Source organism: Ipomoea triloba, chromosome 15 (assembly GCF_003576645.1).
Source record: "Ipomoea triloba cultivar NCNSP0323 chromosome 15, ASM357664v1".
Taxonomy (NCBI): domain Eukaryota; kingdom Viridiplantae; phylum Streptophyta; class Magnoliopsida; order Solanales; family Convolvulaceae; genus Ipomoea; species Ipomoea triloba.
The window spans coordinates 24125824-24141058 of record NC_044930.1 but is presented as its reverse complement, the minus strand read 5'-3'; the positions used below and the strand labels follow the sequence as shown (position 1 = coordinate 24141058).

Here is a 15235-nt window from a genome sequence, read left to right as displayed (position 1 = left end):
TTTTCCCCCCCCCCCCCCCCCCCCCAATTAGGGAGGCTATAGGGGTTTCTATGCCAAGAACACCATCAATTTAACCCCAAAGCTTGTAGATGACATACATAAACGTGGTGGTACAATCCTTGGAACATCTCGAGGAGGTCATGACACTACAAAAATTGTTGACAGTATACAGGACCGTGGGATTAATCAGGTATCCCATGCATTAGATCTTGTTTAGAACCTCCTCTTCTAGTAATATTTGTTGAAAACATACTAAATTAATCTCTTGTCGTTCCTTTCATCAAGCTTCAATTGTGTCTCACTTCTTGTATCCATTCAGGTTTATATAATTGGCGGGGATGGAACCCAAAAAGGAGCAGCTGCTATCTATGAGGTATCTCTATTTGATCTATGAATTTAGGCAAAATCTCCTATAAGACCAACTTATGGATCAAGTTTTTCATAAGTATTACATTTTCTCTTATAAGTGTCACAATTTTCTTCATTATAACTTATAAGCAATTTTTTAACCCTTAACATTACATTTTGATTTAAAAATATTACATTTTTTTCTCACAAGTATTTCACTTTCTTTCATGAGTAACAATCACCAATTTATCCAGATCAATATTACATTTTTTTTTATAAGTAATTGTTCAACTCTTAAATATTACGTTTTATTTAAATATATTATATATTTCATCAAAAGTATTACTCCGTACATTTTAGTAACAAACAATTTATTCCTTATTAGTATTACATTTTCCAACATATGTATTACATTTTGTTATTGACCCGACCTGTCTCATAGATCAGCGAGACCATACATGACTTTAAAATGGTTATCTTAGAAATACCAATTTCTCATCTTAATGACTAATCCTCCCAAGAACCTCTGTCTCTTTACGTGATGCCTATCAGCTATGTCATGATTCTTATTTCTCTGTTGCAGGAAGTAAGGCGGCGTGGTCTCAAAGTGTCGGTTGCAGGGATTCCCAAGACAATTGATAATGATATTTCGGTATTTCTTTTTTGAGAACGATATTTCGGTATTTCTCATTCATCCACAGATGTGTTGGTGAACATGCATGCTGTAGTTTGGCATTGGTTCACTAATCTATTTTCCATTGTTTAATTTTCAATTCCTATGGTAACCTTGAGTTGTTTTTTTTTTTTTTGAAAGCGAAACCTTGAGTTGTTTGTCCTGTGTTGTTATCAGGTTATTGACAAGTCATTTGGTTTTGATACTGCTGTAGAGGAGGCTCAACGTGCCATCAACGCGGCCCATGTTGAAGCTGAAAGTGCTGAAAATGGTATTGGTGTGGTGAAGCTGATGGGTCGCTATAGTGGTAAGGTGCACCTTAAGTAGTTTTGCGGACAGATATAGATTTCAATCTGGTTAGTCCATTCGATTTGGACTAGTCTTATCAAACCGTTGAATTTATAGTTTTTTTTTATATCAGATTTACAATTATTTTGCCTTAATCTTAGATAAGACTCTGACCATCAGATAGACTCAATTAAAACTTTTGACATTTTCAAATTATTATTCTAAACTTATAATTTTAATAAACTAGTGTATAAACTTTAATTTCAACTGCCAAAGGCCTTGTGGTCAAGCGGCATAGTTGTGGCCCTCCTAAGTGTGAGTAAGAGGTCACAAGTTTGATCCCCAGTGGCTACATTGTACTAGAGTCAATAGTATTAAAAAAAACTTTAATATCAACTTTGAACTAAAATTAATTAATATAATTTTCTTATTTTGTTTTATTTATGAATAAAAATTATTATATATGAGCTTACGTATAAATTTCCTATATATTTTGTTTCACATAACTTGTGAAATAAAAAAATATCCTTAAGTGGTTTGAGCTATCAGATTAGCACATTCAATTTTGGACTAGTTCATTTAGACCATTGGTCTTATCGAGTTAAAATTTTTAGCCTTAACAATAAAATTTTTCAAGCTTATCGAGTCGGTCCATCAGTTCCGGACTAAGATTGACATCATTTCTGCATGGTCTCATGAATGCCTCTTTTGTTTTGTTGCTTTTCATTTTTTGATTAATTTGGGTGCAGGGTTCATTGCAATGTATGCTACCCTGGCTAGCAGAGATGTGGATTGCTGTTTGATTCCAGAGTCACCTTTCTATCTTGAAGGGCCGGGTGGGCTTCTTGAGTTTGTGGAGGGAAGACTCAAAGAAAGTGGGCACATAGTTATTGTGATAGCAGAGGGAGCAGGACAGGAACTTCTTGCAGCTGAGACTTCAAGTGCTGCTGAAAGAGATGCTTCAGGAAACAGGCTTCTCAAAGATGTTGGTCTCTGGCTTTCTCAGAAAATCAAGGTATTACAATTTCCTTTTTAGCATTTGTTGCACAAAACATCATTGGACGGATAGTAAGTCGTCTGTGAGACCATCTCACACAATACTTTGTTATGTACTCATAAAAAGTATTATATATCTCACGATAAAATGGTCTCACACAAAACTTATTATTAGGCTGATGTACCCAATGCAACATTATAAACTTATTTGTAACATGTGATTTGCTTCTTGCAGGATTACTCTAAACGTCGAAACTTTCCAATCAACCTTAAATATATAGGTAAGATATAATACAAATTAGAACAACTTCAACTAAGATAATTGACTTGGTAAATGGTAACCACATGGTTCTAAATTTAATGTCGTATGAAAGCGCAACTGTTTGTTGACCTTCTTAGATTGAGCAGGTCCATCAATCGTTTACTGAAACCTAATAACAAAATTTCTTATAAATCAAATAATACCTGATACATCTTGTTTTCAACTCTACTCTTTGTGAATGGCTTTGAGCTTAACAGACCTGTTTCGCAGATCCAACATATATGATCCGTGCAATTCCAAGTAATGCATCTGACAATGTGTATTGCACATTGCTTGCTCAAAGTACTGTGCATGGAGCGATGGCAGGGTTTACAGGCTTCATATGTGGGCTTGTCAATGGCCGCCACACTTACATCCCATTCAATGTAAGTTTCACCCATTTTGGAGAAACTCTTGGTTGGATAACACATTAATACTCAAATAGGCCACCAAATTACAGGTAAAAATATAATTAGACAATCTAACTAAAAAAAAATTGTATGAGGTCCCAAACAATCTATAATCATGAAATTAAATCAAAATTGATATGCTTATTCGTTAATTTAATTGCATGATTTTAGAATATATAAGAATTCAATTGTCCTTTTTTTTAGTTGGATGGTCCAAGTGCTTCTTCCATATAGTTTGATCGCCTTGTTAAGCATTATTTTCATTTTGATTTGGATTTTACTATTTGGGAGCTCAAAAGATGCTATGGACTTTAAAATGATTTACTTAGTGCAACATTAATAAAATGACTCATGAGGTAACTCAAACCAAATTAGTCATGTCGTTAACTTGATAACCACACAGTTCGACTCCAAGTGAAAGCGACCTATTGACTTTCTTGGTTTAAACAAATCAACATAACAATGAGCAATCTAGTTTGATTTTTCTCCAAGCGCACACACCTTCAAATAGTAATTGCGGGGTTTTTTGGTCACTCAAAAAAAAAAAGATGAATGACTCATAATTTTTGGCCATGTAGCGCATTATTGAGCGGCACAACAAGGTTGTAATCACTGATAGGATGTGGGCACGGCTTCTTTGTTCAACCAATCAACCAAGCTTCATGTGTCCAATAGAGCTGGAAAAGGTCAAAAATGAAGAGAAATTGAGAGCACAACTGCTAGATGGGGGTAACGTCAACACACCGGTACCTAAAACGCCAGAATCGAAATGAAGCCCAACAAGTAACGTTTGAGATTAACCACTTTTTGTTCTACTTATTCTACTTTTAGAATAATTGGTCTCTTGTAGGAATAATAATTTGGAGGTTGCCAGTTGATATATTGCAGTACCTCTAAAGTGGATTGAGAACGAGATACTAGATTGTGATAATGTATTTTCTTGTATGTTACTTTTGCAGATCTAATATGGTTCACTGTGTGAGTTGTGTTTGGTCAATGTATTGAAATTTTGTATTTGTTTAGACATGTGTAAGTTGGGGAAATTTGGGTATAATTTTAAGGAAAATGTTAGACAAATTAATTTTGCTACAATTTTACTTGGTCAACAAGTATACATTGCAATATTAATTTTAAATCACATTATATATAAGATTTTAATACAATTCATTCAAATCTTTCTAACTATTACCATTCCATGAAATACTATGCCGCAAAACGCGCTTTCAAGCTAACCACAAACTTCAGTCCTTGATTTGGGAAAAATACAAATAAAAGGATTAGCATAAAATGTTAAGTAAGGTCTACTCCTTCCGATAAAATAATTATGTTTTTAGTTTGAAAATAAGTATATTTTGTAAATAGATTTTGAGAGTTGAATAGATCATTCTTTTTAAAAAATAGTTAGCCAAAGACGAGTATTTTCAAAAGAGTTTTCAAAAATACTTTAAGTGAGTACTAGGGTAAAGTATTAGTTTTCCCGCCAAAGAGGTAACTCACACCAAAGATAAGGAAGGGGTTTCAAAAATGATAACTCACACCAAAGATAAGTAATGCATCATTTCTCCAAAATAGTTTTTCCACAAATAGAATAGTCACCAACAAGATAACACACACCCCTAAAAATAATACTAGGTTTTTTATATGCCTAGTAATATAGTTCCCAAAACAATAATATTTACTATTTTCAAAACAATATTAGTAACTCATAAACCATTTTACTCATTTCCAAAATAAACATAAGTACGTAGGATTCAAAATTGACATCTCTAAAAAAAAAAAAGAGAAGGAATTGGAGCTATTAGGTTGAGTGGGAAAGAGCAAGAATCTTATTAGAAAAATCTCTTGGTTATATTGGTATAAGGATTTGGATGGCATGGATTTGATTTCCTAAAATGACATGGATTGATCTTCTTCTTCTTTCTCTTTATTTTTTTATTTTTTTATTTTTAAGTGGGAGGTATTATTATTATTTTTTTGTAACTACAAATGTGTCAATTTATTTCCTATTTTCTAGGATCATCACTGTTGCAAATTAGAGTCGCGATTTTTCATCATTGATCGAGTTTTTGTCAATCGAAAGTGATCAATATTTTTTTTCTACTTGTTGTTTTGAGTATAACATTACCTATATTTGGATGTTGGTGTATATATACGCATTTTGGGTAGTACGTGCATTCAGTTGTATTGGTTGTACAACCAAGTGTTATGAGTTATGCATTGTATGCTGGTGAGATGTGCATTCTTAGTGCGGTGCATTGTAGGACATTGGGATGACCATCATAAGATGTGGGTTGTGTTTGAATGCACAATCGGAGAGTTATAGATGCACAACATTCGGTATATGAATACACAACATTATGTATAGGAATGCACGATCAAAGCAATATGAATACATGGTCTAAGCCAAGCTAATAACCAAACCATATAGTTATTGATACATGGCATTCAGTATAGAAATGCACGAAATTCTATATAGGAATGCACAGTAGTGACCAAGTGAATATCAACCCGTTGAACAGTCTTGTTGGACTCAATGGGTATATTGAACTCGTTGGTCCAATGGGACTACTCAACGAGTCGTTTGAACCTGTTGGAGAGCCCGTTGACTGATCAAATTTCCATTAGAAGCAATTTTCCTTGCCCTTGATCAACATTAATTAGTACTTCACGATGACTTAATCACAAGCGTGAATTTTATTTATTTATTTCAATGGCCTAGATTAAACCATACATTCTCACATGGAGAGGGTTTTCACCTAAACGGGACCATATATATAAACATATTGATGCACGTCAAAAAATACATTTTTAATACACAATTTTAATTTTCCACATACATATATGTCAAAAAAAAATCATTTGATACCGCACAACTTTTGGCGATGCATTGATGAACTTTCTTACATATATTTTTGTTGAAATGGTGAACTATGTCTTTTTTTCATACATATATGTTTGTGGAAATGATGAACTATGTCTTTTAACTATTAGCGAAAAAGTAATTAAACTCTTAAATTTTTAAAAAATACAATTAAATCTTTGAACTCAATACTTGCCACCAGTTGCGACGCTCTGGTAACTTTTTGTGTGAAAAATGTAAACTTTTCTTTTGTTTGTGGTTGCTATAAGGGCAACTTTGATAATAGTATTGTGTATTTAAATTTGAATAGCCAATTTTACTTGTAGCATTCTCAAATGAGAAAAATTTACGTTTCTCAACGAACATCCATTAGAGATTTGGTCAGCATGACCAAATATGGCAAGAAAAATATACATATGTACTAAATATAGTAACAAAAGTATACTCGTGCATTAAATGTGACAAAATTAATAATTAAAAACCAACAATAGAAGGTAAATAATAGTTGAAGATTAAAAGTAGCACTAGCACTTATTATAAATTGACACATGTATGTCATATCATATTTAAAGTTCAGTTATATCACACATCACTTTCTTTTAACCAATTACCTAATTGTAACCTTCGAAAAGAACTCAATTGCCTTATTTTTGTAAGTTCCTAGACTTATTTAAAGTTTTTTTCGAGTTTGATAATTTAATTGTTACTCCGTATTTTAATAAAAAGTTGAATGGTTTATTTGACCATTGTTACATATATTTTCTTTTAATTTTTAAATAACAGGGTATATAGACATGGTTCCAAATCAACAACATAAAGCTCCAAACTTTGCCGGCTATGGTCAATACGAAATTTACCAAATACACACCCTTTGATATTAGACATAAATTTCTCTTGTCACTAAAAATTATAATGGTGCATTTATTTCAAAAATTATTTTCAGTTTTTATTTTATGTTCTATTTAGTTATACTTTTAATTTTAAAAATATTTCATACCACTCATTCTTTAATCATTTGTTAAAACAATAATAACAAAAATTCTTACATTAATAAACTTAGCGTAAGATTTCTCCAAGCCTTCTAGAGCTAGTAAACGTGTCTTGAGCTCCAAGGTCGGCAGGGATTCTAAAACCGGGGAGCCAAAAGTCCAAAACCCACCGATTTGTATCGCATACAATCGGCTCCCAAGGCTTTTGAATAAAGTTTTTTCTTTTCTTTTCTTTTCCTTTTCGCTCTCTAATTTTCCGCTATTAAATTTGATTGACTCGAATCTCGCCACCGTCACGTGCCTCCCGTCTGCGCCTGTCGCTTTTTTCTTCCTTCGCATTCATTTGCTGAGAGTCCAAACTCCAATCAACTCGCGTTGTAGAAACTGAGAAGAAACCGAGACGAAGAACGAAGAACAATCGGGAGAAGAAGAAGAAGAAGAAGATGGCAGCAGGAGGAGAGAGCAATTCTCAGATGAAGATCGTCAAAGGAGACTTTGGCTATGTGCTTGAAGATGTTCCTCACCTCACCGATTACATCCCTGATCTTCCAGTATAACTCTCTCTCTCTCTCTCACTCACAGTCACTGTCACGCACACCGACATGTGTATGTTTGTGGATGATGATTTTTGGATGTTGATGAGTCTACATCATCACTTTTGTGTGTACTTCATTTCACTTCTTATCTTGAGAAATGAACTTTTTTTGTTTTAATGCTTGTGTGACTATGGATGTGGTGTAGACGTGCTTATAATGCTATCCGATTGCCTCTGCTTTGCCTTCCGTGTGACTGTGGTGGGAGTTGGGGCATTGAGTGTGTGCCAGAAGTTGATTTCCGGACTTTTTGGAATTATAGTGATTTATGTTGTGCGATCTTATGTTACCTGATCAGATGCTAATGAAAAGACGGGGAAAAGGTGTATCCTGGCGGTGGGATTGGAATTGGTATATTCGGTTTCTGATTCCTCACCGTCCTCACCAAAGGTCTATTTTAATATTATGCCAGATAAGAGAAGGAAACTTTTTTTTTCTTTGTTGTTAGGAGTGAAAAAAGCAGTTGATTCTGCACATTATTTTGATAGCAGTCCAAGTGAGTTCAATGAAATTTTATGTGCATATTGTTCTCTTCGATTTCACTTAGCATTCAATCAAATTTGAATAGCTCACAAATAACAAATTCTGTGATACTTGGAATTGATCTCACGGGGAAATTATACTGTAGATGTTTATTTACTGATAACTAACTTGCTAACTTGGTTTGTATATTCTATTTTTAAAAGGAAAGTTGCAACAGAAGTTGATCATAGGTTGAATCCTATAATAAGTGAGAGATATGAGACTAGTGTTTTCCGGAATAGCATTAAGTGTATGTACCCAATAAATTAAGTGAGAAATAAGATCAGCAGCCTTTGTGTAGTGAAGTTAGAGAATTTCTATTCTGAAATAGCATTGTGTGGACTTAAAATGAATTTAGCCAAAAAAAATAAAAAATCGGAAGCATGGACCTATTTTGGAACTTTATGTAGTCTGTCATTGCATTTGAGGGCAGAAACCAACTGTTTCTTGGGTGATATGGTCATATAGTAACATATTGATCCGGATAAACTAGATTAAGAATGATTTCTTTTGATTTCTCCCAGATTTGGTATTGCTTTTTCTGTTAAATCAAAATTTGGAATTGCTGATATCTTTGAATCCAAAAATTGACATTAAAATTTTTATTCCTGTTAGTTTCTTATTATATTTGAATGCTGCTTATGATTTTGATGTATGTGCATATCTATGTCCAAAACTATTGTTTTTTGAGCTATCCTTCTTAAGATTTTGGTATGATTATGTATTTAGATTTGTAGTTACTCATTTGGGTTACTTGGGCTCATGCAGACTTATCCAAACCCATTGCGGTCCAATCCTGCATATTCCGTTGTGAAGTATGTTGTATTTCTTTTTCTTAAATTTACACCATTGGAGTACGTTACATTTTCTGCACAATGGCCATTTCTTGTTGCTTCAGGCTTTGACATTTTGTTGGTTTTCATGATTTCAGGCAGTACTTTGTAGACATGGAGGATACAGTTCCCCAGAAGGTTATTTCTGCTGTTTAACTTGATCTGTTAATCGTCTTCTTCTTCTTCTTGGTTTTCATTTTTGTTTCTGCAAGTAAGAACGTTTATTAGAAGGTACCAAGGGATCTGTTCTAAAATTGTAAGATAGAATTATCTTCTTCCCTTTCAACTCACTGCCATGTAAGACATGCCTGTATGGGGTGTCTTCTGTTAGGAGCAGTTAAATCCAGCCTTTTGACATTGGAGTACTTACAAGAGTTTTGTTCCCCTCTTTATAGGTTGTTGTTCACATTGATAGTCCAAGAGGGGTGCATTTTAGGCGTGCTGGTCCTCGTCAGAAGGTAAGTTTCATGATTAGGATAGGATGATCTTTCCTTAATCAAGAACACTATGGATAATCTTGACCTTGCTTTAACATGTATTTCAATTCCGTTCAGGTTTATTTTAATTCAGATGACGTGCATGCCTGCATTGTAACATGTGGTGGTTTATGCCCTGGGCTAAATACTGTGATCAGGGAAATTGTTCACAGCCTTGATTACATGTATGGTGTCAACAAAGTCCTTGGAATTGATGTAAGTTACTTCTATGGTCTATATCAATTTCCCTCAGTTTATATCTGTAGTGTATATATATTTAAAATACTACTATAGCTTCCTGTCTGCCTGTTATCTCTTCCATTCTCAAGTTAAGTGTTGAACTAAATGAATGTATAAATACTTCATACTAGTTTAAGAGAGGAAAGATAATGGCCCTATTTGGTAAATGGTTGTTGGCTGTTTGGGTTAGAAGGTATGATTTGTTAATAATATTGGCATATTGTAGAAAGTTTTTTAGTAAAATTAGCTGTTAGCATCAGCTGTTTGGTATAATTTCTTTTCTCAAAAAGCTAATTGAAAAGGTTGCTTTGAGTAGCCTTTTGAATTTTAGTATTTTGGAGTTACAAAAAGCTTATTAACCAAACAACTAATAGTGGTCAAATAAGCCAAAATTGGCTGATAGGTTGATTATTTACCAAACAGGACCAATATTTTATTTGAGGTAACCTGTTATTGGAAAGGGTATAATGGAATTACAGTACTTGTATATATGAGCTCCTTGAAGGTTGGCTTGGTCTAGTGGAAGTGCTTCCCCATTGACTAAGTTTTTTTTTTTCCTCTTTTTTGTACTTTGGTTGGAGTCCCCCACATACCAAGTAGCCACATTGAGCTCTGCCTAATCCTTATTTGAGCTCTTGGCAGACCCTAAATGGAGGGGATCTCTCCCAATGCCTGTTGCTTCATGCACAAGGCTTGAATATGAGACTTTCTTCAAAGGAAACTGAGCTCCTTTTACTCAAACCATTATTTGTCTTGCCTGTTAGGTTATGACTTCTAGCACTTCGTACCTTTATAAAGACAGTCAAGGTTTTTTAGCTCTTCCTTCCCAAGCCCTGCATGATCTGGGAGCATTGCACTGTTTCATATGTGTCTAATCTTCAATTTTGAGCTCTATTACTTGAGATGCCTGTGAAAACACTATATTGATATTCTCTCATGTCATCAAGTGATAAGGAGAGATTAGGTCAGCGATTTATGAAAATTAATAGAATATCGGTTTTTTTTATAGTTCTAAGCTTGATAGCTTCCTGAGACAGTAGAGTGAATATTGGGATTCATGATGAGTTCCAACTTCCAAGGCTCAATTATTGATATTAACGATTGTTTATTGCTATTGTCATAAAATGCTATAATATTTTAATTATTTTAATTTATTGATTTTATCAGATTGCTTATAATATTTAGGGCAATTTGGTCATATTCTTTCTTGAAATTGTTGCATGGCTCATTATTTTGTTGGTCCCTGATAATGGTTCTTTTTCCCGCCTAGGGAGGCTATAGGGGTTTCTATGCCAAGAATACCATCAATTTAACCCCAAAGCTTGTAAATGACATACATAAACGTGGTGGTACAATCCTTGGAACATCTCGAGGAGGTCATGACACTACAAAAATTGTTGATAGTATACAGGACCGTGGGATTAATCAGGTATCCTATGAATTAGATCTTGTTTAGAAAATAGAACCTCCCTTTCAAGTAATATTTGTTGTAAACCTACTAAAATTAATCTCTTGATGTTCCTTTAATCAAGCTTCAACTGTGTCTAATTGGTTGTATTGGTTCAGGTCTATATAATTGGAGGGGATGGAACCCAAAAAGGAGCAGCTGCTATCTATGAGGTATTTTTAACTGGCGGGAGGATTACCTAATGCCTCTATCTATGAATTTAAAATGCTTACCTTAGAAATACCCATTTCTTATCTTTAAGGAGTTTTAGCTTAGCTTTTCAACCATTTTACTGAATATTATATTTTCATGTTAAAATGGCGACTTACATATCAACACTTAGAAGCATTTGTATTTCTTTGAAACATATTTTCCTTAATGTGTAATCTGCATTGAGCCTCTCTTGTTAGATGAAGTTGATCCATTGCCATTATTGAGAAAACTAACCAATCCCAATAACCTCTGCATCTTTGCATGATGTCTATCAGCTATATCTTGATTCTTATTTCTATCTGATGCTATTATTTTGTACATTGGACTATAACCATTTCCATACCATTTCCATATGATTGTCAATGGTCAAAATTGCCTAGTGCCTATATGGTAGCATAACAATAACTGTCACTAAATGCCTGATAATTTATGAGTTTAATGTGGATACATGACAAACTAGCTATGGTTTTTATTTTATGTAAAGTGAAAATTTGAATATTTGTCACATGTGTGAGTCATTATTAGAATAGTTCTCTTTCATTATTGCAGGAAGTAAGGCGGCGTGGTCTCAAAGTTTCTGTTGCTGGGATTCCCAAGACAATTGATAATGATATTCCGGTATTTCTCATTCCTTCACAGATTTGTGGGCGAACATGCCGTGGCATTGGTTCACTAATCATTGTATTCATCTAAGTATCTAACTGGATAATACATGCCATGTTTGAGTCTTCTCATCCAGTGTTTGATGGATTGGAATTAACCTAGAAATCTAGAATTCCCCCTCCCATTTACAAATATGGGATAATCCCACCTTGAAAATGGGATTATTTGTCCTCTCTTTAGTCTTCAGAGTTTTTTTTCCTTATATTATGATGACCAACTCACATTGAATATTCTCATCCACTCTATTTGGAATCATCCTCAAGTACCAAATACTTCAGAGATACTAGCAGCTAAATTATGATATGTATGTTTTGGGACAAAGCCAGCTTTGCACTATAAACTTGTCCCTCTGATTCACTTGCTTAGCCATATTTCACGTCTTGGGTGTTGCATTTGAATTGACATGATTTTTGAAAGGAAATTTTACATATCATTATCACCATTCTCTACACCTAAAAACAATTTAACTCCCAATATTATGGAAAGCATTAAAATGATGTTTGTGAATGTTTCATAGGAGTGGGGTAATGATTGAGCCATTTTTATTGATCTATCTGAAATATACCTTTTCCATTGGAAACCTTGAGTTTTTTGTCATGTGTTATCAGGTTATTGACAAGTCATTTGGTTTTGATACTGCTGTAGAGGAGGCTCAACGTGCCATCAATGCAGCTCACGTTGAAGCTGAAAGTGCCGAAAATGGTATTGGTTTGGTGAAGCTAATGGGTCGCTATAGTGGTAAGGTGCACCTTAAGTATTCAAATTTTAATTGTGAGTAGCCATGCTGCAGATGATTGTCACCTATTAGCATCATTTTTACAAGTTCTCATGAATGCATCTTTAAGTTTCTCTACCTTATAAAGCATTTCATTTAATGTTTGCTGATGTTAAAGATGAACTCCACTCCAAAAGTTAACTCCTGATATACAGTTGTTAAAACCCCATTCTCTTTACTCACATGTACTCTCATTTATTTATTGAATCTATTATATTCAGGAAGACATTTTTTGTTCTTTTCTCATTGGGTTATTTATTGTGGGTACTTTCCAAGAAATTGTGGTGAATTACATTTATTCATTATTCTTATTATTTGACTTGCATATTCTTTATTTTACCGCCTTCCATTTTCTGATTAATTTGGCTGCAGGATTTATTGCAATGTATGCTACCTTGGCCAGCAGAGATGTCGATTGCTGTTTGATTCCAGAGTCACCCTTCTATCTTGAAGGACAGGGTGGACTTCTTGAGTTTGTTGAGAAAAGGCTCAAAGAAAGTGGGCACATGGTCATTGTGATAGCTGAAGGAGCAGGACAGGAACTTCTTGCCGCTGAGACTTCAAGTTCCAAGGCTGAGAGTGATGCTTCAGGAAACAAGCTTCTCCAAGATGTTGGAATGTGGCTTTCTCAGAAAATCAAGGTATTGGATGACAACACATAATTTCCTTTCAGCATTTGTTGTTCACTATCTCATTGGACTGATGTAGCCAACCCCTGCTGCAAAATATTTGTTTTTGTATGTATGCATGTATCTCCTAGTCATTTTATGCCTGTCTTAGTTTTCAACAATCATTTTGCTTGAGTCATCTGAATTCTTTATTTCCCTTGTAAGTGAAATTGTCAACCCAAAAGCATGTCTAATGAATTTTAATTCTTGTAAGGGAAAATTATTATGAGTTTTACTTGTAGCCACAAAGCAGCATTATTATTTATTTTTAACATTTGATTTGCTTCTTGCAGGATTATTCTAAACAGCGGAAGTTTCCAATCACACTTAAATATATAGGTAGGATACCAGATAAACCTCTTTTTTTCAACTTTGCTCTTTGTGAATGCTTTTGAGCTAAATAGACCTATCTTGCAGATCCAACTTATATGATCCGTGCTATCCCAAGTAATGCATCTGACAACGTGTATTGCACATTGCTTGCTCAAAGTACTGTGCATGGAGCGATGGCTGGGTTTACAGGCTTCACATGTGGGCTTGTCAATGGTCGCCACACTTACATACCGTTCAATGTAAGTTTCAGATTTTGCTAATTTTTTCTTCCTATTCGGAACTACTACTATGCCAAACATTGCAATTTGCAGTGTCATCCTCTTGCATCTTAAGATTTATTTAGCAACTGGTCAAATGTCATCACAAAATATTGTCTTAGTGAACAGAGCTATATCTTGTAGGTGGTTCACATGGGCAGCTTATGGTTAATAATATAATTTTCATTTAATCCTAGTGTTAGAATGAAAATGTTTATTATAAACTAAGGCCTCCATGTCTATAAATGCACTTAATCTTCCAAAAATCATAATGCCATTGCAGGCCTTAGTTCTACCATAGAATTGCACACGTTAACTTGGTTTTATTTGTGTCGATCACTTTTACCTGCGCTCTGTTCATTTTTTTTTCCTGACAGTTATCCAGTCATTATGCTAATATATTCTTGGTTGATAACTTTTGATATTTTGATTTGGATTTTATTATTTGGGAGCTCGAAGTGATTCTTTGAGATGCTGTGGGCTTTAAAACTGTACTTAGCATGTTCGGTGCAACATCAGAAAATTGACTCATAATTTTTGCCCATGCAGCGCATTACTGAACGGCAAAACAAGGTTGTAATTACTGACAGGATGTGGGCTCGGCTTCTTTCTTCAACCAATCAACCAAGCTTCTTGTGTCCAAAAGAGGTGGAAAAGGTGAAAAAGGAAGAGAAATTGAAAGAACTGCTAGCTGCGGATAATGGCAAGACACCGGCATCTAAGACCCCAGCATTGAAATAAAAAAGCCATTAACCACTGTAATTGATCAAGTTATGGTACTTCAAATCTGTTGTACTTTAATACTGCTTAGATTAATAATTCGGCCTTGTGTAGGAACAATTTGAAGGTTGCCAGTCTGTTGCAGTGCCTCTGCAGTGGACTATAACCCAGTAAAGTCTCTATTCTTTCTGGGTATCAGAGAACGAGATACTATGTTGTGCCCACATACTTTTTTGTATGTTACTTTTGCAGATGTAATATTGCTCATTGTCATTTGGAAACTTCAAACACATTTTAGACTCTGTTTGCTCGAGCTGTTTAATCAATGTATTGAAAATTTTGTTGTGTTGTTTAGACATTTGTAGATTGTGCAAATTTGGAAATAATTACGGGAAATTGAATTAATTCAGCTTACAATATACGGTGCTCTTTTAATTGGCTTACAATTTATACGGTGCTCTTTTAATTTTTAATTTTAAAGCACATGATATGAGATTTTGGTTCCATACTAATCTAACTTTATGAGATTTTGGTTCCATACTAATCTAACTTAATCTAACTTTTGAATTTAGAGATCAGAATGTTTAGCATATATATACATTACTAGTATTTTCTACTTGCGCGAAAATT

The 15235-nt window shown here is 34.3% G+C and overlaps 2 protein-coding genes across 2 annotated transcripts in view; both read left to right on the top strand.

Moving 5' to 3' along the window:
- Positions 1-3972, top strand: part of LOC116007072 (ATP-dependent 6-phosphofructokinase 3-like) — a 7733-nt gene extending 3761 nt beyond the window's left edge. The window contains exons 6-13 of the mRNA XM_031247657.1: positions 32-190; positions 320-373; positions 932-1000; positions 1199-1328; positions 2059-2324; positions 2541-2586; positions 2838-2992; positions 3595-3972. Coding sequence (XP_031103517.1) covers positions 32-190; positions 320-373; positions 932-1000; positions 1199-1328; positions 2059-2324; positions 2541-2586; positions 2838-2992; positions 3595-3789 — 1074 coding nt within the window. The 3' untranslated portion in view covers positions 3790-3972. The remainder of the gene's footprint in view (positions 1-31; positions 191-319; positions 374-931; positions 1001-1198; positions 1329-2058; positions 2325-2540; positions 2587-2837; positions 2993-3594) is intronic.
- A 3084-nt stretch (positions 3973-7056) lies between these two features.
- Positions 7057-14963, top strand: LOC116006347 (ATP-dependent 6-phosphofructokinase 6-like). The gene is made up of 13 exons (XM_031246681.1): positions 7057-7416; positions 8749-8795; positions 8912-8951; positions 9209-9271; positions 9368-9505; positions 10800-10958; positions 11096-11149; positions 11739-11807; positions 12461-12590; positions 13000-13268; positions 13589-13634; positions 13713-13867; positions 14435-14963. Exons 1-13 carry the CDS (start codon positions 7309-7311, stop codon positions 14624-14626), a joined length of 1470 nt encoding a protein of 489 aa, XP_031102541.1. The 5' UTR covers positions 7057-7308; the 3' UTR covers positions 14627-14963.
- Positions 14964-15235: the final 272 nt, after the last annotated feature.